At 42.2% G+C, this 26,760-nt stretch overlaps 1 protein-coding gene across 6 annotated transcripts in view; it reads right to left on the bottom strand.

The window, feature by feature from the left end:
• The window catches only part of DACH1 (dachshund family transcription factor 1), a 642,674-nt gene that overhangs the window by 94,852 nt on the left and 521,062 nt on the right, over positions 1 to 26,760 (bottom strand). For all 6 annotated transcript variants that reach the window (XM_069639021.1, XM_069639020.1, XM_069639017.1 and 3 more), the window contains one exon: positions 13,631 to 13,782. In XM_069639021.1, the coding sequence (XP_069495122.1) occupies positions 13,631 to 13,782 (152 nt within the window). The remainder of the gene's footprint in view (positions 1 to 13,630; positions 13,783 to 26,760) is intronic.

Genomic DNA, 26,760 nt, shown 5'->3' with positions numbered 1-26,760 from the left:
CAGATAACTTTCAGAAGAAATCGATCCTTAAGGGATGTCTTAGTGCAGAGCTATATGACTCACGAAGAAGAGAGCAACAAGACGAGTTGGTTATCTAATAATAAAAAAGAGGGCTTCTTCAAATGTACTCGTTGCAACATCTGTACATACGCCAAAACTCGAAACTCTTTTAAACATCTTTTAAACATCCTATTACTGGCCAAACAGTTTTTCATAGCTGGCAAAATTACCTGCGAGACGGAATACGTTGTCCATGTGCTGACCTGTGCATGCAACAAGTGGTGCTTAGGAAGCACCAAATGCAAATTAAAGACACACATCCAACAACATGTACGGGCAATTGTTAACAATGATGCCAATTACCCGATGGTCAAACATTTTGCTGAGTTCCATGACAAGAATATGAGCAGTTTTGGGTTTTTTGGTGTTCACAAAATTGAGACAGGACCAAGAGGAGGCGACAAAGAAAAAATCCTGAGACAGAAAGAGACTAACTATATATTGTACTTTGAAAGCAAATTCCCTAATGGACACAACATAGACGAGGAACTTTATACATTTTTAGGTCAGTAATTGACAATTGAGTGATTCTCTCTGCTTCTGTTTTCCTCCATTCATGTTTTATGCTTTTTTTGCTTGTATTTTTCTTCTTCTTATTCTTCTTCTTTTGTTCCTTTTCTCTGTTCAACTGTTTCTCCTCTTCCTGTAAGTCACAGACATTATATATAACACGATATGGAAATCCGAGTAATTCTGAAAATGTTGAGTCCACTAATATTGTTGGATGCTGAGTTTCCAATGATGAAAGAGTATCAAGAGGAGGATTACAATTATCTTTTGCCCCTCCATCCTTGGAAACACTAATTTTAATATTGGTTTTAAACTTGTTGGAAGTTTATTTTTAATTCACTAGGTGGTTGCCTTTTTAGTAATATTTTTATATTTGTGTGACAATAGATTTTGCCTTTTTTTAACCAGAGTTTGATTATGAACATGTAGTGTAGAGCCTGTGGAAATAACTGCCGAGCCAGAACTAAAGGAGACGAGATGGCAGGCACCTGGATATAATAAGAAAAAAATCTCAGACTGTTGAATTGTGCACTTTGCACTCCAAAAACAACCAATGCACTTTAGCACAATTCCCTGCACTATGCACTTTATTGTGACTTTTGCACTTTAGAGAGATTGTTGCACTTTATCGTGTTTTTGCATTGTGCACCTTAAGGACTGTTTTAGCACTTATGCCATTACATCTGGAACTGGGAAAAGCATATAAACTGATTGCAATTTTATGATTTACGAATTATGCTAATGTCCCATTTTTGCTAATGGGTCTGTTATTCGAGCTAAACTAGATGTCCAAATGCATGCAAAGTGTTGAAAAATTGGTGGTTGGCTACGAGGGGCTTCATGGACACGTGCTTTACCTGTGGTAGTCCATGGCGGGCAAACAGGGTTATTAATACACATAGTAACTCCGCATTAGATTCCTATTAAGGATAACCCACAGGGACCTAACAGATACATCAATTGGTAGTGTCATGCATTTGAATCCATGCTACAATTGCGGTTTGAAATAGTCAAAGATGTCCGCCATGGGTCTGCGTTAAGGAGGCTGTGGTTTCCAATGGAGTCCCTCTTTTATTTCGGCTAAAACAGTGGCCGTTTGCTCCACACCATGTTGTTTAAAACTCTGTGGTTTGATGGGGACGCATTGTTGTGATCAAGCGGTGAGGCAAGCCGCGAAACGCGTTAACATTCCCAACGCGCACGGACACTTTGGGAAAGCCAAATTTTGATGGCCTTTTAATTTTTTGTGCCATTTTGCACGTTGGTGTCCGGACTCCGCACATTTTTGTGATGTGAAGAGTGCTACTCACCCTGCCTGATGTCATCAGTGCTTTGAAGATATATATATATATATATATATATATATATATATATATATATATATATATATATATATATATATATATATATATATATATATATATAAATTATTTTTTTTTCCACTGACCCTATATAAAAAAGAAGAGGAAAACCAAATAATGTGTCTTTCTGTAATTCTATACAATGATTGCTGGACTCATTAAAGGTTTATTTCAGGCACACTTCAGGGGGTGAGTCACTGAAAGTGTTCTGTTCTTAAACGCCTCAACTCAGCCTTTCATCCTTCTGAGGTCGATAGATGAATACCAACACAGGTTGGGTGATATTGGGTGTATATTTTTTCTATATAAAGCGCTTAAGCGTAACTGCTATATAATAACACATCATTATCATTTGGTCATGGACGTCTGCTTGCATTTACAGTAATATGGTAATATGGGCCTATACACACTGATCTTAACAATATATATGGCGATCCATTCTTGTATGAAATGTACATCACATTATAGTGATATCGTAACCATATTTTTCGTAGCATACAATGCTATGTGAATCCACTTCCTGTTTTGTCAACGGGTGAAAGGTTGTGTTCCATTGCTTCCTGCGATATCACTTCGGGGTGGGGTCAAATGACATAACTTCCTGTGATGTCATCAGGGGGTCAAGGGTCGTGTGATGTCACTTCCGCTACCCATGTCATTTTGGAGAAATGACATCATTGTTTTTACAGTTAAATGTTTTAGCTGCACATTCTTATTAATGCATTACTGAGGCTATGAATTCTCCAATAGCCTTATTGAGCTTGGGATTGTGGACATCAATAGAAATGTCACTGCATTGGGTTTCTGTCTTTCATTTGATGTAGAATGTGTCCACAGTGTCAGGGTGGAGTGACTCATTGTGAATATTTATTTCGGTGTATGCTTGTTGTGTTAGTCTTCTTACTTAATTTTGCCTGAAATATTTTCATTTTTAATCTCCAGGAAAGTTACTAGTTTTGCGCAGTGAATGCAGGAAGGTGAGCCCAAACAGGTGTTGACACACCTAGCATCTTTAAGGTATCTGATTCAATGGTTATTTTTCATTCAATTGTGAGATGTGGATTTGTCAGTAGGGAAAAGGCTGCTGGAGCACTCAAGGCATAATTTCATAAGCACATCCTCTTTGCATCATTTTGCCAGTCATCCAATATCATTTGACAGGTTACACTTCAAGGAATCCTATCATATCCTACTTATGTATATTATTCTCTTAGGATGTCTGTACATTGAAAACTGAGTATGTGCACTGCCATCCTTATCTTGAGACCCAGCAAAAGACAAAGTTATCTCTGGAAGGCTCTTGGATGTTGGGGTGAGTATTTTGAACCATGAAGTGAGCACCAGACCCAGTGTGCATTATGTTATTAGTGAGTCATGCATGCAACCCTATCTTCACAGAAATATGTGTCAGATATGATGATCTGAGTTCATTCTTATGTTCCCAAAATGCTCTTTGATTTTATGCAAAGGAATCAGAAACACTCACTGGTCTTATCTGCCCTCTTCCCCGTTCTCATAAGAGTACAAAAGGAGGGCCAGTTGTACATCTTCAAAATTATTACCTTCTAGCAGAAAATAATGTATTTCGTTTCTCTAGATTTGGATGATATGCTTTGCTCATTAAGACAAGTATAACATTCTTATTATGACTTCTGATTAGGACCATCTTTCCGGCTACTGTCTAGCAGGGATTGAAAGCTTTCCCCAGAAATAATGAGGGGCTTGTAATGTGTTTCGCCTTCGTTATTCTTCTTGGTTACACCATCCTGGATGTATTCCCATGCCCCCATCCTCCAAATCCTCTAGCTTAGTTTACAGGCTCCAGTGAGTACTTAAAGTGAACATGACGGACTGTGAGTTTACTGGGGACAAGGTTATTCCCACAAGGGTTTCTCGATTGCTAAAGTCTTGTTTCCATGGCCAGTGTTTACTGCTTTGCTCAGCTCCTTCAGGCTTCTGTCTGGCTCCAAATTTTAGAGCTTTTTCCCCAGACCACGAGTCCTGGGAGCTAGACCATTAGTGAGGGGTTCTGGGTAGCATGATGAGCTTCAAGTGAATTCACTCTTTCCTCTCCGTTTGCCCGGTGTGTTTCAGGCACCTCTTTTGAATAATGAAATTGCATTGCTTACCCTTATCTTCGCCTTCGCAGGTGACCCGCTACAGTTCGACCTACAGGTATGACCAATATGGATGGTGGGGAGTTGTGGAATGTTTGCAAACCTTACACGTCACAGTAAAACCACGACTTAGATGTCATGTGAATGTTAGGGCAAGAAAGAACAATGGGGTAACTGCATTCAGGACGGGGTCAACCTTTTGGCAGATGGCCTGACTGAGAGAGAATGCTCTAAAACAGTTAGCTTCAGCCAGCCTCTAGCCCACGCATATCAATCTCTCTATGTTTAGACAACGTATCCGTGTTACACACTTTCAGCTAGGAGTACCTCCCCTCCTCTGCTCACAAAGTGTCTTTGCCCAAACGAAGCCAGGCAATAGTGTCGGTGCTTACCCTCAGAGTCAAGTCCGTTCAAGTCAAAGTGAATGAAGTTAGAACTCAGTTTCCTAGGAATAAATGGCAGCACTGCAACACTTTCACCTGCTGGATCCATCATTTCAGCGGGCTTCTTGTAGTTGCCGCTATTTTCACCTGTGACTGCTCTGCACCACCACGCCATTCCCTGCCAGCTATTAGAGGCAGTTTCGAATCCTAGCTTGTTACTCTGTCCTTGGGCTGTATGTTATAAAGTCACTGTGGGAAGCTGTTCTGGGGATGACATGGAAAATGGGGATCTGCTGCATTGTAGCAGGCCACACGACTTAGCACACACCCAGCACGGGGGCCATGCCCACATGTATGTGTCTTCATCTGCCACTCTGCAACACCTGTTACTTTTTAACTGTAGTGTGGTAAGTGGTCATTGGTGAGTTTTTCCAAACGTTCCTACTCATTTAGTCCATAATAGAGATTAGCAGGCTGTGGAACCATTTTTGACTTCAAGTGGCATACCCCTTCCTTATTTCAAAAATAATGTCTGTATCGCGACATCACAATTAATGAGGTCAACCTATCGTGAAGTGACTGTGCTGAGATGGATACAAAAGAAATCCACAAAGAAACGGGACATTGCAAAATGAAAAGTCTACTTTCTGCAGCAATGAAGTTCATGAATCAAAGGGATATTCCTCTGGTAGAACATGTTTACATGGATGGTCTGATGCTCTGCAATAAGGGATCTATGCAATTGTATTAACAGAGAGTGGAGTCAGGGCATGCAGCTGAGGGACTGTTCAAGTGTTCATTGGCTTGGCTTTGGTACATCCATTATTCCATTATTGTTGATGGGTCAGCATCCCATTGCCCATATTGGTTGAGCCTCCACTGCTAGCTGAGGACCCAAGGGATGCTTTTCACATTTCTTAAAGAAAGTCTTCTGAGATCCACACTCCACATACATGTACTTCTAAAAGGGCTGAGGAAGCTTGCAAACAGGCTTGACACAGACTGAAATTGGCAGCTGTAAACAGATAAGTTGGCATATTGTTAATAATGTTGACTTTTTGCATCACTACCCGAAGGGCCACCTGTGCTGGATAACGTTTTTATTTCTCCTTCTATTCAGTGTACATGGGCAATTAATAGAATAGGAATACTTCTAATTCATCCTTTGAGCTGAGGGGTAGACGTTCCTTGCCCCAGATAATCTGGAATCCCATAACAAGGGCTGGTCCGTGATGCAATTTTGTCCAACCTCGATAAATTCAATGTTTAGCAGTTGGTTCCCATATCATGTAATCATTGTGGTATTACCCCAGAGACCTGTATGATGTCTCTAACAGCAGCAATTTTCAAAAATAGAACTAGGCTGTACTGTGCTTCGTATACAGCTATCTGAAACATGATTCATTAAATATTATTGCGACGGGCAGAGGAAATCTCAATACATTCATTTTTGCAAGCAGGCTTTAGAGATATTTTTGGTCATGTGACTGTTGCACGCAATAATGTATACAAGTATGCAGTAGCAAAGAGAGCTTCTTTTCCCCTTGAATGTATTGCTCTTATTAAAGGCCTTTTAAACAGTGTGTAGGCCCTTGTTATGAAAGCCTCCCTAGGAATATGGGAGAGGGCACCCATGCTGACAGCAATTCAAGTTGTACATCAAGGCAGTTGCATGACATCGGTGTTGCAGGAAACCTCAGACAGGCCATGTTAGGCATGGGTGCATTCTTACACCCAAATGTTTCATCATTTGTATTAATGGGGTAGTAGAATCCCTTTAAGGTACCTTGGCTGATGCCCTCCAAATGGAAGTCAATAGGGTCAAGATCTTCCTATTCAAGAATGATGCGGACCTCAAAGGTTGGACTGTTGTTAAGGTGCATAGGCTACTTTTAGGGTTCAATTTATTCTGTGTGGGATGTTTTTACCATGCATCCGAGCCCTACCACAAAAACTGTGCATTACTGGCATTGAAAACATCATGATGGCCAGAGCTTCCCAGAAAATGCACAGGAAAATCCATGAAGAATAGGTGCCACCCATTTTTGCCTATGTTGTGAGCACAGGAGGGCACTGCCTAAAACCACCATTGAGCTACACACAGTAGCCTGAAAACCATTGCAAAAGGGCAATGCTGATTGCCAAAAGCAACCCATAACTATTGGGAATTCATTTTCTTCAGGTCAAACATGGCTAAATTATGGGCACAAAATTATTTTACTGCAGAACCACACCAGTGTCATGTGCTGAACCTGGATAATATACTTCCATGTAAAATCTCTTGTTTGGAATGCATTCATTCAAGACTGATCCAAAAAATGGACGCAGTACCGATAAATACCTCAAGGGGGCGCTAGCGGTCTAAACTCTGACAGGAGAACTGATACTTCAGAAGCCAATCCGCCTCTTGTGACAACTGAGACATCAAAAGACTGCATTTAATTAAAAACTTAACCACTTGCTGTTCCCAGAGACAATCTGATTTGATTAACAGGCCAAAAGGCTGGGAAACCTCTTACCTCCAGAGATTCACACCAGGAGTTAGAATCTCACATGACCTCTTGATTGATAGAAGGCAGACTGGCTGGCAGCCTCCTGGAGACCACACAATAGGCTCTTGCACTTGAATAGAATATGTTGATTTTGACTGTTTCCCGTCAACAAAGACCTGCCGGCCAGGAGACACATGTGATCACTGACCCACCCAAGTCTTGGAGGCGGACTCCAACACTCTGAGAACTGAATTGAAAGCAAACTATATATTTTACAGAAACACTGATAACTCTTGGTAACCGGATGACAGAAATGTGAAATGTGGGGAACCTTAAAATGGAAACTTTGCCTACAATTCAAGCCCAAACTCCAATTTGTGTGATGTTCTGGGGCAAGACCCCACTATTTATTGATATTGTAGACACTGTATTTAAGCTAGCGACCTGGAAAGTTACTGAGATATGGGTAGTAGGAGGGTGTACATTTGTATACATTTTAATGAAAAACCAATGTTGCATAACCCACTAAAAAGCGCAAAATGTTGCCATTTCTGAATGCAAGCCCCCAGGAAGAGCAGAGTTTGAACAGAGTATACCTCATGTGATATGTGATGGGTGCATGTAATTTTAAACAACTGTGTATCTGTGCAATATGTATTTGGGTCAAATATAGATTTGTGGGCAAATTGACCAGGGGAGGATCCTCTGACCCATAAAACCTACAGCATCCCCCTGACTCACATTTCCTTCCCCCAATCAAGGAAGAGAGAAAAGCTTGACCAATGATCAGTTGAGAGAGGGGCTGGCTTAGTGATGCTGCGCACACACCACTTTCAAAAGACATAAAAAGAGCCACTGGAAGCTAGAGGGGACAATCAAATCCAGTTGCTGCGGAGCGTTTTGCCGGACCACACAACATCCAGAAGATACCAGTTCCAGACTGACTCCAGCTACATACTCCAGAACCTAGGACTTATACTTTAGAACCTAAATCAGAGGCCTAAAACCACAAGCTGAGTTCTCTGCAGCAGGCCTCAAATCATTGCAAGCTACTCACAGCCGGGCGAGCTGCTTGAATCCCTTGCCAAGAACTTTTGCCAGGACCAGTGCAGAGATCCAGGAGCCGTGCAGAGACCACTGTATCCGGACAGACCAGACCAGTGCCAGACCAGACCAGACCGTGCAGAACCGCAGACCCAGAGACCAGATCGCTGTGAAGTGCCGCTAGCCTGATTGATCAGATCCGTGACGAGGTCCAGTCCTTCCAAAATATATTGTGAGTACTTAGGTCAGATTGTGACAGAAATAAGCTCTTAGTTTAAAATAATCTAGTCCAAACTATTTTAATCTAACCAGAACTGCCTCCTAGAAGTTGTCACTTGTCATTTTGTAAAGCTGCACCACTGTCACTTGTCAATTCTGAAGCTGCAAGCTTGCACCTGTCATTTTGAGTTTACTTTAAATCCGAAAAACTACCTTTATTTAATCGTCCGTATCTCTGGAACCGTTTGGGCTAGGAACTTGGTTTAACTTTCCTCTGAAGCTAATCCTTATACTTTTGCCGTAATCACGATTCACGCACTCACAAATTTTACCGTGATTTGCGATTTGGTTAAAAGTCCAGCCACGTGTAACCATCAGCAGTCATTTCTTTCCTTGCTAAAAATTCGTTTGCCTCTTAATCACCATCCCTGAATCATTGCTAAAGTGAGCCTGAACTCATCCCAAGTATCTCTCACTCACCCTGAACCTCCTAAAGGGAATTAAAAGCATTTTCAGCATATTTCTCACTTCATTGTCACCACATTCAAAGCACTTGGGCCTGTGTTTTAAAACTCATACCTGATTTCTCTAAGTTGCTGGGGGGGGAATTGAACTGAATTATATTTGATTGCATTTCTAAGAACTGTGTGCTCTACTCTTCTTCTCCTTACATTGCATAAAGGGGGGGTGAATTGTCAAAGAAAAGTGATTGCTTGTTTTGTTGAAGTCATATCAAGTATTTCTGTACTGCATTTTATTCCTCATTGCTTTTCCCTTGAAATCATAAAAGTAGTTTTGCTACTTTATCCATCCTATACCAACTCCTCATTGATTGTAAAGAAGTGTGCTAGTGCCAGATTACCCATTGTTGATCAACATCATATGTCTAAGTGTACTATCAGATATTAATTTATTATAAAGTGTGATATATATATGGTTTAAAATTTCAAATAAACCTTTTAATTTGCAAAACAAACCTACTTCTTGGCTCAGTGGGGTCAGGGGGATTCTAAGAGGGGGGTGTTATACAAGGGTGGTCATCCAGAGTACTGAACTGAATATAAAATACATCAATAAGGGTTTTCCTCAGCATCCCAGACTAGGCATTGACTTAGCTGTAGTGTTGATTGAATATCGCTTACAAGCCCTCCTTGACAATGGGACACAGGGAACATTAATGCTTTAGCATTTGTCAAAAAACAAGTGATACTATTATGTACCAAATTCAAAATGCAGCCTAGCACCTCTGTAGCTGGTTCTGCCCTGATCTCCAACCCTAAACAGTGCAAGCCTGCCAAGTTCACGTGAATTGTTCCTAACGGCAGCAGGAATTGTTCACCTTGAACTGCATTGCAACCTCAAATTTCGAGGTGCCCCTAGATATTCCTTGGTGAGATTTCCATAACCCCATAATCGATTGGTAAAATGGTAAGATATATTCTAGGGCAAGCAGTGCCCCGTCATGTTCCCAATCCGCTATGTTTCCTATTCCAAGGAAAATCCTGGACCGGTGTGCTATTACTATACAGTTCATAGATATTTGCATGATGTCTAAATAAGAACATGTGATTCTCAAAGTCTACATCAAGGTTTCATTCAGCCTTACACCTCCCCACAAGGCCTCTGTTAATTTCTATACCTAAAACAGATTAAACTGAACTCTTTTGCGGATTATAGACAGCAGAATATCATGATGGGAAACTGGTAACTGCTCCTTTTAAAACAAGCAAATGCAATATCTCTCAATGTAGTCCTAAAATGATCTTAAAATCTGGCTAGGCTACATCCAGGGTCTGAGAGGAAAACAGCATTTCTCAACTGATGATGGCAATATGGATATCTTATGATGCCCTTCGAATTGCACAATGTGCTAGCAGCCTTCAAGCATTTTATGATGACCATCTTTTGGTAAATCTTTGGTATATGTGTCATCATTTATTTGAATGAAATCCTGGCCTTGTCCATGTCCTAAACCACTCATGTACTTAATGTTTGAGGAGTGTTGTGAAGGGCCCATGAGAATTATTTTATGCCAAATAATCGAACTTCTCATTCCACCACCAACACATAACTTACTATGGTTATAAAGATGGATCCACAGAAAATGTCCGTGGTAGTGCATTGGACTAGTCCATGAAATGTCAAAGAGTTACAATGCTTTCTACGGCGTTCCAAATTTTACATGAGGTTTGTCCACAATACTCTAGAGATCTAGGTTCTCGTACCTTAAATCCTTAAAAAAAGGGACACCCTTCCAATGAGAGATGGAAACCAAGGAATCATTCCAAGCTCTCAAGGAAATGTTCACAATGTCACTGATAGTATGCCTCAACGAACTCAGAGGCACCTTCACGGCAGAGGCGGACACCTCCAGAAGTTCCTTGGGGGCATTGCTAATACAAATGTATCCTGTATCTCTTGCCTTTGTGAGAAAGGCATGGTATCAATAGAGGCACAGACTCAAAAATTTGTTTTCAAAACCTTTATTTCTTAAAGTTTCGTGGTGGAGTAATACCTACTTGGCCCTAACTCTAAAGGGATGGTTCCCTCAAATGATGTTTCTAAGGGCCGTTGATGTCTGAAAATCCAAGATAATAGTCTATCTGTGTCTAAACCTATGCTTGGCCTCACTCTATACAAACATGTGTTAGGGGGTATTTTGTAAAAAACATAGTGGTTCAACAGAAGAATAGGAAACCTGGGTTGGTTTCTGGTGGTCTTCTTGCCAGGCATGGTTATAAGCTCACAAGAATGAGTTCAATCAAACAGGTTTGCTTGAAGACCTTGGCCACAGGGTCCTTGCAGTGACTTCAAATACCTTCAGTGTCTTTGAGTTCCTTCGGGTTCCCTTCCACAAGCTTTAACTGGGGTAATCGGTTTGTCTCTCTCTTGGGTTAGGGGTAATGGGATCTCCATAACCCATAAAGGCTTCTGGGATCGCATGACCTATCATCCCATCGGAATACTGCATCTCTTCAGTCTGCACTCACTTTGCACTGTTCCATGAATCAGGGTGTGTGTCGGCAGTGCAAAGTCACTTTGAACCGTGCAAAAAAATCCATGAATCAGGCCCTTAATCTTTTTACAAAGCTTTGAGTGAATTAAGTTATATTTTTAACTTTCTCAAATGTTCTTCCAATGTGAATTTTATATGTATTATCTGCTCTACTTACCTATCCCAAGAAAACCTTTGTCATATGCAGGATACTTCATTGGGTGGTAATAAAAAGCATTTAAAGCGCTAGATAATAAGCACATAATGTTTAGGCCTTCACTAAATATAGTTACCTGAAACTTTATTTAAGATGCAATACTTGCACTTGTTTCGGATCATTCAGATCTTACTGGAACATCGTAATGCATGCCTGAACAAAAGACGAGGTAGCAATATTGGATTCATTGCTTTTGTGGTATGTAGAAAAAAAGCAGGTCCTCCCTGCAAAGACAGGGGAACTGCGATTCAAGGATATGCGATTGTTAGAATTATGGTAAAGGCATTGCTGATCCACTCAGCACAATTGAAACATCTCCAAACCTCAAGCTTCCTTCGACTTTCATTCCAAGAATCGTTTGTGAGGAATCAGGGAATGGAAAGGTGAACATGTATCTTTTTAAGTGGCTGAAAATCTAGGTGCAAAAAAAGTATGATCTCAAAAAGATATGAGTTTGAGAATACATTTTTTGTTGTCTAAAAAACTCACCACTGGGAATGGGAAATACACTGTTAATGCCCTAAAAAAAAATACTCCCAATTTTAAAAAGAACAAGAAGTAAAATACTCCCAAGTCAACATATAATCTGGATCCCTGGTTATATTTTCAGGCCAATCATTAAGTGCAAAGGATTTAAATGAAGAATACTATGCAACAAATAGACGACAAAGGACATTAGCATGGTCTCTTTGAATGTACCCTTGTTGGCAAAAGCTAACACGTGATACAGCAACATGTACTTTGTATCAAATATTTCTTAGAATTGATTTTTAAAATTAAAATGTTTTGCCAACGTTCACAGTGAAATAGGGGTGTGGCAATTATAACAGCAACCACATGTGTACAATATACTGGGCCTCATTACAAGTTTGCCGGTCCGGTAACAACAATGCCTGTAAGCTACCGCCACTGTTGTTACTGGACCGGCAAACTACGAGTTCTGCTCGCGGGTACCTTTTCGCCCGCCAGGTCTGACCTGCAAGCAGAGCATGTCGGATGCACCGGCACCATTCACGAATGGTGAGGGTGCATCCGACCTCCCCATTCCCATGTGGGCAAATTTGTTCTGGTGCCCGGGAATGGGCAATTACTAGGTCCACCGGGGCTGTAATGCCCCGTTAATTGCAAATTCCAGAGTCGTATTGAGGACCACTGACATTACATATTAAAATGCAACTCTAAGACTACAACTCGATAGAGAATGTCGACAAGCGTAAAAGTCATGATGTTCAGAATTGCAAATATCAAATGTACATGAACTGTGAAAAGCCACGCATGCTTCTCTTTCCCTGCTAACTATTCTGAAAAACAACTTTTACAATTAACTTGCAACTGTTATTATGCTTCTATTTTTATTCAAACAAATGTACCCTTATCCCATTAATAACTGGACACCGCAAGCATCTATAAAATAAATAGATGCTAGAGCTCACAATTAACCAAGGACCCGCTGATACTGCCATTATCTTCCATCTGTGAGCAGGCAAAAGTTCTTTCCTCATTACCTAAATGTATTGCACATGCTATGCTAAGCTTTGGCCACATGTAGCTAAGTGCCGGTGTCATTGTACCATGGCCGTGCATCTTCCTGTTGGGGGCATTCTGTGCTGCAGAGTTTGTGGATTCTAGCTGCAATGTTTGGAATTGTTTGGTCAATTACTTTTTTGTCTTTGTTTGTCAATATACATTTATGTCATTTATAATTTTACAAAGAAATACATTTAATGGTGATGTAATTAATTAACCTTGTTTTTACAGACACTATTTTGGTTGGAATGGGCAGCATTGCAAACTGTGCATGAATTTGCTTTAGTAGAATGTCTGTACCTTGCCAATACCTACCAATGCACCTTTTGTCCACTAGAAAACTATCGATTTTACATACGTGATTTTAGATATATATCGAATGAGAGGAACTTGTATGTTTAGATACATCCTTTTCAACACAGAATGTGTGAAATGTTGCATACCATCGTTTCAAGTTAGAACATAAAGGTTCAGTGAAATCTCTACGACCATTCTTTTTAAAAGAAAGAGAACATTACAAATGACTTTTGGCATCTATTGAGCAAAGATTTCTCCTCTGGAATCGAATGAGCGTGTTGTGTTGATGTGGTTCCTGTGCAATCCAAATTGCTCGTACAGCTGCTGAAATAATAGCGTCTAGTCATTTCAAGAACCCAGCGACTGGCAACCGTACACCTGCGCGAGCCAATCGCCGCGACAGCCTACCTGGATGTTAGTCAGCAGCGTCTCTATGGAAGACAGTCCGTCGGGGAAGAGGAAAGGAGATGGAAAGCCTGGCGGAAGCTGCTGCCCATGCCCGGACATGGAAAGTTTGTCAAAGCAGTCTCGTGCGGTTGGCGTGGAGAGTGGGGTCTCATCTGTATGTGATTGAAACAAAAATATAGAACAAGTTACGCTTGTCTGTTTTTATTAGACCACAGTAATGGCTTCCCTAGTGGTTTCCAGAACATTTATTGCAAATTGGTTCCTGCTATCAAGAGAAAATGCTTTCTGCTGAATTTTCTTTAATGAAAATGCTGCGGAGATACAAGATAACATTAATGAGTAACTTTATAAGCCTGTTAAAAGCAGCCTCTAATGAGACTGAGTTTACAGTGCTGAAGACTCTTTTGGAAAACAAATATTATCTAACATATATTATATATGTGAACAAATATTCAAAGCGCCTTTACAGGCGTCTTGTCAATTATCTTATTTGTGTTAGCCGCCTTCTGGTTTAAAATTGGCATCACGATACTTTACACTCCAAACAATGATTTCAATATATGGTTGGCTGTTCACAGTATGCTTATACAGAACTCACACAATCCAGTTCTTTGGGTAATGTGATTAAAGGATTGGAAATCAACACTTTTTTGCACTTCAAAAACCATGTTGTTATGCACCCCAGATCCACTATGCTCTATCATGATTGCGTTACGTTCTCACTCTTATACCACACTTCAAGCATTCAGTGCACCGAGGCTGAATACTACAAACCACCTGGAAGAGATTGCCAATACCACCTTAAGAAGTCTTGTGATCTCCTACCAACGCTATAGGAAGAGCCACACGCTAGACTGCTGCGTACTCTCATTATGATAGATGTGTGATGTTTGTGGGAGTGGGAAACTGAAATCATACAACAGTGACACCTTGTCCAGAGACCATGCAACCTCAATCTCATAAGATGTTTGCAGTTAAAACGGGTTGGCCTGAGGAGTTGGCAATGTTTGCCTATGTTATAGGAAGCAAGAAGCGGAGAAAACAGTTTTCACTCACAGACATCCTCTACAAGTTGCTTCGTCCCATTTGTGTAAATTGCATACACTTCACAGGATTAGTCAAGGAGGACATACATGCTTATATATAAAGAGAGTGATTCTGGTTTTCAGGATTTTCGCAGCACATATAGCCTGGTTGAAAATACAAGAGAAGAGACTGCTATTGAGAGCCATTCCAATAGCGCTGTGTACATACATGGCAAGATGTTTTGAGGCGAGATAGCATGCATGCCGGAACTCCATTCTCATTCAGCCCCGCCTTTCCATTGCTCACAAGCATGGTCGAGGTAAGGGGTGGCATCATCCATTGCACGCACTCACCTTTCCCACTGCAATTCCATGAGGTGAACCGGCTGTAGACATCAAAGTAGGCATGACTCATGCCTCAATGCATTTGCACTTGTATGGTGTGATCACATACTTGTGGCTGCATTACCTACTGAAATGTTCTGAATTCACTTGAAGGGGAGAATTATCTGGGCAAACCAGTTTTACCCTGGCATTTCCCCCTCCTCAGAACCTCAGCTTGATCTTGGGTCAAGGGTGGAGTAGTATTATACAGACCATGCGACTGATTGATCAACACTTTTCGTGGTCTGTATGCTCTGAGAATCTCAGGATGATATTCAAAAATATTTTCTATGACCACTATTTCAATGTAAAAACCAGTGGAGGTTATTGCCATGTTTTGCCAATTCTAAACCGAAGTTGATTTCACTATTCTGTGGATTGTCAAGCCTCGCCCACTAAGGGAATTGCACATTCGGTAGTATTTCCTGCTGTAAAACAGACCTACAGACGTACTATTATTACATGCAACAAGCATGCTGCAACTTGAAGGGTCCACATGTTCCAGAGTCAGTTATTCCGCATTTTGCAATGCCATATAATTCCATGGGGAAATGCCATATTATCACATGTAGTAATGTCACATGCAGTACTGATTCTGGGCGGATGAATTTTCCTCCTCAAAATTGGTATAAAGGAAGGGTTTTGGTAATGAAACACAGTTTGGCAGAGCAGTAACACATATGTATTCAGATATATGTTTTCCACCACTGCCAGACTTGGATTCCTCCCCTTAAAGCTAACTGTTGATAGGGCATAACCTCTTTGTTCCACTGCCAATGCTAAGACTGTAGGCGTATGAACCATCAACTGCTATCTAAAACAAGCTCCTATCTATGGATGTTGCCTCTACAAGAAACCAAGAAGGAGAAACTCATTAATGCGCACCAGCCAAGGGAGGGGCTATCTAAGACAAGCTCCCATCTATGGATGCTGCCTCTACAAGAAACCAAGAAGGAGCAACTCATTGATGCGCACCAGCCAAGGCAGGGGCTATCTAAGACAAGCTCCCATCTATGGATGCTGCCTCTACAAGAAACCAAGAAGGAGCAACTCATTGATGCGCACTAGCCAAGGCAGGGGCTATCTAAGACAAGCTTCCATCTATGGGTGCTGCCTCTACAAGAAACCAAGAAGGAGCAACTCATTGATGCGCACCAGCCAAGGCAGGGGCTATCTAAGACAAGCTCCCATCTATGGATGCTGCCTCTACAAGAAACCAAGAAGGAGCAACTCATTGATGCGCACCAGCCAAGGCAGGGGCTATCTAAGACAAGCTCCCATCTATGGATGCTGCCTCTACAAGAAACCAAGAAGGAGCAACTCATTGATGCGCACCAGCCAAGGCAGGGGCTATCTAAGACAAGCTCCCATCTATGGATGCTGCCTCTACAAGAAACCAAGAAGGAGCAACTCATTGATGCGCAACAGCCAAGGCAGGGGCTATCTAAGACAAGCTACCATCTATGGATGCTGCCTCTACAAGAAACCAAGAAGGAGCAACTCATTGATGCGCACCAGCCAAGGCAGGGGCTATCTAAGACAAGCTCCCATCTATGGATGCTGCCTCTACAAGAAACCAAGAAGGAGCAACTCATTGATGCGCACCAGCCAAGGCAGGGGCTATCTAAGACAAGGTCCCATCTATGGATGCTGCCTCTACAAGAAACCAAGAAGGAGCAACTCCTTGATGCGCACCAGCCAAGACAGGGGCTATCTAAGCCACGCTCCCATCTATGGATGCTGCCTCTACAAGAAACCAAGAAGGAGCAACTCATTGATGCGCACCAGCCAAGGCAGGGGCTATCTAAGACAAGCTCCCATCTATGGATGCTGCCTCTACAAGAAACCAAGAAGGAGCAACTCATTGATGCGCATCAGTCAAGGCAAGGGCTAGATTTGTGACATCCAAAGCGAGGGAGTTTTAAAGCATCTCTGCCACTCCCCCTGTGCCCCAACTTTTCAGATGTTTGCCACACTGACTCCAATTATTCCCCAACGCTGACTATGCTGGCTGGCACTGATGGGGGCTCTTGTCCAAGCCATCTTGAGAGCCAAAGTCTACAGACCCATGATCTGTGCTGCACTTTTTTTTATCACATTAGTGGAAGTTTGACAGTGCATATAGTACTAAAAGTGCTAATAATATTTGCTCTAACTTTATAGAGAAAGTTTAAAACAGACACTCAGTCTCTTGGTAAAAATGACACTTGGCAGAGTAATACAAGTTCAAACAATAAAGTATGCTTTCACATGAAAGTAATCGACTTGCAGGAGAGTGCCCGAGGTAGACGTGGCTCTTGAAAAACTAGATGATCTACTGTACTGTTCACTTGTTTTTTTTCTCACTTTTTAATTTCCAAAGTTTCTCTCACATGCCTGCTTCCGGTTATACAATCTCTCTATCACAAAATATGCATTTATTATATAACATGTGATGGCTCGAAAATCATATTTTTTGTGCAGCGCTATTGTTATAGGCTTTTGGTCATTACAGGCTAGTCATGCAAAACAAAATCATACTGTGGCAATTTGACTAACAAAGGTCAAAAGCTTACATTTTGCCTTAGCCAAGTTATCGTTCCATGTTTTTCATTCAAACATCACAAGCTTAAACAGCATGAAAAGAAAAAATTGTAAAGGCATTTTTTATTAATAGTATGAAATGTTAAAGGGCCTGTGCATTGTTTGGGCCCTTTCTTCTGCTGTGACTGTACGGCATTACACTTGTTTACAAGCACCTACGACTCAGTGAGAGTGCTTCGCTGGCAAACTGATCTGAGATCACCTATGGCTCATTTTTAAAAGAAGTGGAGCAGACAATGAAAGATAGCGGGTTGAGCGCTTGCTGCTGTGATCTATGTGTGATTCACAGGTTCAAATCCCGGCAAAACCTGAGGTCGATAAATGAGTACCAACTTCAGTGGAGATAATTAATGTATGTAATTTATGTAAATATGTTCAATGTGAAGTGCTTAGGTGCTGTATATAAATAACGAATCATTAACACTAAATGAAATTGTTGTTATTATAAACACTTCCTAATTTGATCAGTGCATGAAAGCATGACAACAAACATTAGATCTGGCCAATTGGACCCAATAAATTGTATTTTGTACAATGATCACCATTTTGTTATATTAAATGAAAGTGCTGGAGCACAAAAGAGGTGCCTTATCTATGTTAACACTGGTGAGTGTGTGATTCTGGGTTTGTCTGATTGGTAAAGAAAGACGTGGTACGCTCCAAGGTTAATTTGCAACATCAGCCTTTTCACGCCGTGTTCAACTCTATGTGGGAATTACTTAAATTATTCAAAATATCACTAAGGATCTATGCGAGATAGAGATGAATGGAAGAATGGCGCTAACGCTTGGAGATCTTTATAGCATACATGTTGATGGTGCTTGCTTCCATATCTGGGTAATTGCTCCCTCTCTCTACCTTTGACAAGAATGCTCCCAATGAACGTCAACTCCATTATTGCTTGATTTGTCAGTGCTACCTGTCCACTTTGAGTTGTGCGTTGTATAGTTGTGTGGTGTGGTTGATGCCCTCCACTTATGTACTGCACATCCTGTTCGCCTGTAAGGGACCAGGGCTGGTTCCAGGGCATGCATTTAGCATGATGCTGCGGCTTGCCTATTTTATAGGGGACTCATAGCTTTACTATATCAGTCAGGCAGATACAAATACAAACATGCACCATGCATGACTTGTTGAATATGTGGTGCCATTCACCGATTCAAACCCCTTTGCATCATTCACAAGGCTGCCTGGGTCCTGGGACCTCTCTATATCCAGCTTTCCCTCCCTAAATACATCCCAGGCATAATCCTTCAGTCTTCTGGCTCCAACTATCTCCAGGTCAAACATTTATCCAAGCAGAGAGTGGGCGGTAGATCCCTCTCCTCGGCTAGTGCCTCCCTCTGGAACAGCCTCCCTCTCCCCATCAGACTGGAGCCGGATCTTCGTAAGTTCTGGAAACTCCTCAAGACCTTCCTTTTCTCCTCGTCCTTCCATCTATACCTTCTGTGCTAAGCTCTCCACCTCCTGCTGTGACTGGGACCTAGTCCCTTCAGAGTCATACAGGGACCAGACCACCCCACTACAAGTCCTTCTCAGCATCCTTCACCAGCACTTACCCTCAGTCTCCCTTTCCCCGGACTATCCCAACCCAATCCTCCTTTCCACTGCACTTTTCCTCCCCTCCCCCTCTCTCCCATAGCACTAGCCTCCCTGGTCTGAAAAGCACTTGCTTGACCACCCCCCATTGGGGTCACCCCACTATTGCACTTCTCCCTCTTCCACCTTACCCCCATGCACTTATCACCCTGCCAAGCAGTTGCACGGTAGGGTTGTCACAAGGCCAAAATAACGGTTGCTTTGTTCTTGTTGCTGTTTTCTTATAATATCCCCCCCTCCTCCCCCACACTCCTCTTGTATTGTGGCACCTGGAAACACTTGTGTATAAGTGCCATACAAATTCCCAATAAATAAATACATACATTATTGTTCAACAAGTTTTAATACTTCATTTGATCATAAATCAAGCCATAGGGCAGATCCCAATGTTATCATAACCACACTTGACATTAATGTGCATCAGTCATAAGTCCTGGGTTAGCGGTTCAATTATATCTGGACATCCTGTGATTCTTATGCTAATATTTGTAACAGTTGTACATCATTATCAAAATCAAACAAATGAAAGTCCAAAAAGCATCATTGTTGTATAGGCATCGTAGGTGAAATATGTCCCCTTCGTTGTCTAGATTTATCAGCCAAAAAGGAAGCTGATACACAGGTATTTCTGTTTGAAAATACCCTGTCCACAAACAATATTTCAGTAAAAATATGAAAATGATGATGTTGGTGGCAGAGGTGAATATACTATGCTCTTTCGTTTGAATAAGGATATCCATATTTCTTGTGTTCAAACTTGTTTGACAAATCACTATTGATTCATCACTTTGTGTTTGTTTCATTATAGCCCTCCCAAGTCAGTAAGGCTATCAGCACCCAGTGGTAATAGCAGTATAGGTATTGGAATTGTGATGGTGAAGTACAACACGTTGGTTTAATAGTGAGAAACTTCAATTCACAAAACGTGTTAGCAGCTGAGATGTGGCTTTATTATTTAATGTTTAAAAAACAGAATACCGTATTTATAAGAGAGACATTTTAACTGTAAACTCGGATGAAAGGGGACCATTTTACAATCAGCATTTAATGTAAAAGGAAATGGTTTCTCTATATATAAGTGTACCTACTGTTACATTTGTTATCTTTCAGTTTGATGTTGCAGTCACATCATTGAAGGAGCCGTGGAAAAAGAAAAATCTTCCAGAGAAGGAGTCTTGCGGGGAAATGGCATTTCTGTGCCTTGAAAGGCTTCCTGTTGATTCCCTGTCTGCTTTGGAAGTCAGAATGTGTGGAATGTAGTCATTACCTGTAGTTCTTGGCTGCAATCTGATCAATCTGATTGGCTGAGAGGATGTCAATATTGATCAACATTTGCTCATTTGTATTTTAAGCAACATAAGTTCTGCTGTGACTTTACATCATTTGCTTATTTTGCCTTACTTGCCTGATGTATGAGGCTAGTGTGGTGCCTAGTGCCTAGTGTCCCTTGTGATTATCCTGCCACATGTACCACCATGTAGGCATGGGTTGCACAGGATATATAACAAGTGGGACCTGTATCACTTATTTAGGCAGTCTTGTATTGCATTGCACTCGGATTTATATGTTATATGTTTACATTTTATATTTATTTAAAGTGTAATGTGTAGATTGGATGTTGGTATTAACTTAATTTAATTTATTAGATATATTCTGTATTTTATATTGATTGTGTAAAGTTCCATTTGAACTAATTCACAATAAACGTATTATTATTTGCTTCATTTAAACATCACTCTGGTATGCAATTAGATTTCCATCTATCAGATAAATACACAAATCTAACACACACTGTTGCTAATTGCTGCTATGCAAATATGACAAGATATAGACATGGGAGATTATCAGCAGACACAAGACTGCAACACACAACCATGCCCTTGTGGCAGTGCTGATCAGCATACCTCAAGTAAACACACAGGCACCGGTGACTGGTTAAATTGTATTGCATTTGTTATTTATATAGTGCTCTTTCCCCACTTGTGTGGCCTCAATGCGCTTTTTCCTTGGTTGAACGCCCTTGGTGACCGTAGTCGATGTGGTTAGAGATTCTAGGGGATTAGCTTAGATGCGTGTGTCCATGTTTGCCATTCTAAGACTTGGGTGGCTGGCAAGGCTCGACTAAGCAGCCAGTAGTGGTCAGGCACGTGGGTGGGTGCTCTTGAGATTAGTTGCTGTTGTTGGGAGAGTCTATGTGTGGCCAGCTATACCGGGCGGTGGTCGCTGTATGCTAGTGTCAGAGATGTTGATGTACGTCAGGTGTTTCAGCCTGGACGGCTACATGTGAACTAGGCTGAATATGCGTAACCGTTGACGTGTTTTATCGTGCATGGATGTTTGGCCGTGCCTGTGGCCCATGTCCACATTACTGGTGTGAGCAACCGTAGGCTGCAAGATTTGCTTGTTTGCCCGGGTCTAGAGTTGAGAGTCCATCGACTAGTTTAAATACAGAGACCTAACAATGCAAGTTGTGTACGGACTATTCACAGCTATATTTGAGTATCCTGTATCGTGGGAGAGAGGCCTACACCTAACAATGCAATTCATGTACAAGACTAAACACAGCAACCTAACAATGTCAGTTACGTAAGTTATGACCATGAGACTACTTGAGAATGTAACACTCTGTAATGGGAACACATGTATAATGTAGCCGCTGTGACCAAAGAGCCCAAAGTTTCTTCTCGATCCCAGCTGGAGTGAAAAGGTTGAACATGCTTAAAAGGGGCTCTCCAAAACTATTTCCCATGCCTAGCCACCATCATCGCCACGCCAGTCACCCAACCAGTTAACATGTATTAGCAGTGATGGTAAAGAACACTGTCATGGAAAGGCACAGAAAGCCATGAGTTAAGATGCCATTGTGTTAGGAAGCTTCTTTGCACATTAACACATGTTTAAAGAAAAAAATTAGATGCCTCGGGCTTTGTGCTGGTCTTTTATTTCTTGCCATTTCCCAGGAAGGATGATCTTGAAAATGCAATTAGCAGTTGCCAAAGCAAGGTTGCTCGCTTTCGGTGATAAGGTGCTTGATTTAAAGCAATTGAAGAAAGAAATACCAGAGGCAGACTGTTCCCCTTTAACTGACATCTGTTGTGATCGTGGGCAAGTGCGTTGTTCTCCTCGTCAATGGCGTGTAATGAGATCGCGCTCCTATGCTGGCACTGGCAGCATGAAGTGACGCTCAATACAGATTTATATACCTTTCGACAAACGCTGCGAAAAAACCTCCGGAAATCTCCGACATCCAGAGGGCACGCCGGGGATGCTGAAGGAATGCGGAAACAATGCCTGCTCTTTTGCTTCGGAAAGCAGCCTTGCAACATCCACAACTAATGGGAGTCCAGTAAGCCCCCTTATTACTCGGTCCACACTCTGAACCCGCGGCGAACTTAAATATTATTATACAACCTTTACCCTCGCAATAAATAGCCAAAGACAGATCTAATTTCTTTCAGGCTGTCCCATGTGAACCCCACGTTTGGGAGCAGGAGATTACATAGCAGAAATTCCGCGCACTTCCATTCTCAGCACTGGAAGATGTTTATTAGATGGGAGATAAAACAGGGTTGCGGCAGCAAATTGAAAATATATTTCAACACACTGACATTAAAACAATTAAAATAAACGGTCCGCCGTCGCGAGCACAGCCTTGGTGGAGAGGTTTTTCGGGTAACTTGAAACCCTATTCATGGCGCTTCTATCAGCGACCCGACCGCTACCAGTGCACCGCTTCTCCTAAAATAGACGTACGCGTTGCCGCTGACAGCTGCTATTTCTAGACGCTAGTAATCGGGAGCTTGTGTCCACGGTGCTCTGCCGGGGTGAATGGCTCCCTGACGCGGCGCTCTGTAATGGTTGCACTTCTTTGCGCCGCGCGGCTGTTGCCGGCATCTGCAGCCCGGTGGCAACAACATGTTTCAAAATAGTGAATGGACAAGGTCAGCTGCTCGGAGAAGATGTGAACGCGATCTAATTCCATCATATTCGGTCGCGCTCGGCGCATGCTGACAGGCAACGCGGCAGCCAGTATGATCTCAGCAGTCTATGGCGTGAAGTCACGCGAGATTCTCCGGCTGCTGTCTCTGTTCGATGGGTTGACTGAGAAGAGATCATTCTTCACATCAAAGAGCCACACATTGCTCTATAAAAATCAACCTACAAAGAGTTTGTACAAATAACATGTTGGTGCTGCTCCTGACTCATTGCGTGCTCTATGTTATGGGAAACAGGAAGCGGGCTTCAGATCTTCATAACATAACCCGGAAGCTTGGATCATAAAACATTCTGAACACAAGCGCGCTGTGCTGTGCCCCAAGTATGCGCGATGCAGAGCCCAAGAAGCAGGGCACTGGAGGCCGGAGCCCGCAGCAGGCAGGTGGGGGGAGGGTGTAGAAGCGGGTTAAGAGATGCATAGGATGCTGCCTAGTGTGCGGGGGCATGGCACCCCCTGACAAGGAAGCGGAGAAGGCTGCGCCGTGTAGGATTGCAAGCTTTTGTGCAGCAATCCATGCTGCAACCTTTTGCGCACGCCTTCAGACCTAGGACCCATAAAATAGAGCCGAGGCTTTATTTGCCATCCCTCACATTAACAGCTCATAAGGTCAATGTTTGCTTCAGGGATGCAGCCAGTCTGCACTTCTCAAGTTCAAACCCAGTGTCAGGGACAACTCGAGCCTTTATCCATGTGCAGTCGATAAATTGAGGACTATTAAAGTAGTGAGAATAACACCTGTTCCCGACAGTGCTTAGACATGGGAAGATTATGACGATTCACCCGTGTTATGCATGACGGATAGCACCAGTAATGGTCCACCAGCCCGAGCCTGTTGGGTTCAAAGGCTCAGTGTCACTATCGGCCCTCTTCTCCTTAAGTTCCGGAAGCTTCTCAAGACCTTCCTCTTCTCCTCCTCCTTCCCTCTCCTCCTTCCTTGCTAACCCCCCACCCCACTGATATGACTGGCTGCCTGGTCCCTTCTGAGTCATACAGGGGCCAGCCCCCCCTTGCCTCCTCAACCAGTCTTCCTCAGCACCCTGCCCTAGCCTTCAGACACCCTTCCCTGATCAGACTACTGAGTCTGGTCCACCTCCCGTCCTCGCACTACCTTACCCTCACGTCATCTCCATAGCACTTGCCCTCCTGGCCTCACCTATCACTTGCCCAGACGACCCCCCCAAGCACTTACCCATCTCCTCTATTCCTTCCCTGCTCATCTCCCCTACCTTACCCCCACCCTACCCCTCCAACACCACCTGCACTTCCTGTTGCTGCACTTGCACAAACCAAGTGTCACAGGGCCTAGTAGGACAGTTCATTGTGTTTTTTTCCTCCTCTGTTCTCTTCCCCCTAGTCTTGTGGCACCTGGAAACACTTCCTGCTGTATAGGCGCCATACAAATGTACAACAAATAAAATAAATACACATATTGTGAACACATTGAGCCTTATTTACAAAGCGTTTTTAAATGGGAATTTTCCATTCAAAAACACTTTTGTAAATAGAGGCCCAATGTCTATTGTTGAACAAACCCCCTGTCTCTTTGAGTGTACATGGTAGATCACAGATGTTCCTCCACCCTGGTTTGGAGGTATTCCCTGGAAGGTTGAGCTTTTCAAGAGCTAAATGAACAATTGTCAACAAGCAAGGTCCCATTGCTCAAGGTTCTCAAGACACAAAAATATCCTCCAATGTGTATTTTTGTGCTTGTACTAAGTATGCGACTTGTGAAATGCATTCGCTTTGAATAGGTGCATATGGAGCCATGATTGCAATGGGCTAATATGCACATTGTGAGCACAGATTAATCTTATTAGACAAATACACATTATCCGGTTAGATAGCTCACTGATGCAGGCGCTGACTACTAAATCTGCCAACCTTTATGCAGTCGACAAGGAACACCTAGAAACAAACCTGCAAACAGAAATCAGGGTACTTGCCCTCTGCACACATCGGTACAATAGACAAGCTATCTTGCATTTTCCCTCACCCTCAACGGTCCTACCCAACACTGTTCAATGGTGAAAAATACATAATTCTGTGAGGCAATAACAGCTAGCAGAAATACAAAAATATCGGGGAGCAAGGACAATCTGTTTTGTTGATATTCCAGTGTACTCTTACCCATCTTTAAATAATGTATTCCTCTATGTTCTGTTCAAATGTACAATAAATATTAATCCTATTGCACTCTAGACCCAACTTGTTTCCCTTACATTCATCTGTACTGCACTGTACTCTACTGCTCATATTTTTCCACTACCAGTATTATAGTGTTTGAGTTATGACCTTGGCTTGAACTGTTTGTGCTGTGCATGTTGTTTCCTTCATTATCCAGCGTCTCAAGAGGGGTCAAGTTGTGAGTTGGGTCCGACGATGAAATCGAGTAGCACATTAGAGAACCTCTGGCACCCCATTGGGTGTGAGTAACTGTGCTAGATATTGAGCAATACCAGCCAAAATGCATGAAGCTTTCAATGTCACTTGTACACCAATATATAGCTCAGATTCCTTACACACGATACAATTTGCAGTCCAAGAACGAACTCGGGCCATTCTCTTAGATGCCCGAGTCAAGCATTGGGCAGCGTGGGCAGCCAGTGTGTTGCCAGCTACATTGTTATATTATTATAATTGGTTATTTCTAACGCGCTTAAGTGCAGATCCGGGATCGAACCTGTACTGCTCTGCATCATCTTGCTTCCAAGGCGAGTGCGTTGCCCCTGAGCTATCCTCCCAAGACTGCATTATGGAGTCTATGATTTGTTTTATTTATAAGGGCTTTAGAAACCTTCAGCTGTCATAGAAATGCGGGGGAGCACTCCTTACTAAGGGTAGTGCAGAGATCTGCTAGGTGGAAATGGTCAAGTGGGCAGAGCAATAGGCCACACATGTCTTGTTTTTCAACAGACACGACAGAGTGGTGCTAGTGTCTCTAATACAACTCTATGTCCAGTCCATTCTTTCAAAGAGATCCTTGCTAATAAAATCGCCAGCATAACACATGCAGGGAAGCCAAATGGACAACCGATCAAGTCTGTAATCCATGGTGGTGTGGATGGGCTCCTCCTTTCCTCTCCCCTGCAACTGGGGACTCTAATCTGGTGATTGATTCCATACACACCAGTACGTTAGGTTGAATAATTATTCTACGCAGATTGTTGCTTGCAAATAAATTATGCACTTGATTTAGGAAACGGTGTCGGTTGTTAAGTGCCTCCTCATTCTGGAATTATTACTGCATGTGCTAACCTATGTTCCATTATATATTACCATCTTGCAATTTCAGACGATTGTTTTATTTTTTTTGCTGTTAAAAGTTGGGGAAAAGAGTGAGCCCAAAAAGGAGAATCAGAGTAAACTGATGATTATGGAGATGGTTAGTACGTCACTACTATTTCAAATACGTACGCTATAACACCCCTTAAAAAAGTTGTCTGCCAAAATACAGTGCGCATGTTAGAATTCCTGATGGAAAGTGACTGATTTGATTCATGTCTAGTGCCTAAAATGCACCGCAACTTCCTTATTAGTGTGAT

Source organism: Ambystoma mexicanum, chromosome 7q (assembly GCF_040938575.1).
Source record: "Ambystoma mexicanum isolate Mex_15411 chromosome 7q, UKY_AmexF1_1, whole genome shotgun sequence".
Taxonomy (NCBI): Eukaryota; Metazoa; Chordata; class Amphibia; order Caudata; family Ambystomatidae; genus Ambystoma; species Ambystoma mexicanum.
Note: the sequence above shows the minus strand (reverse complement) of the source record. Positions and strands in the feature narration are given on the sequence as shown.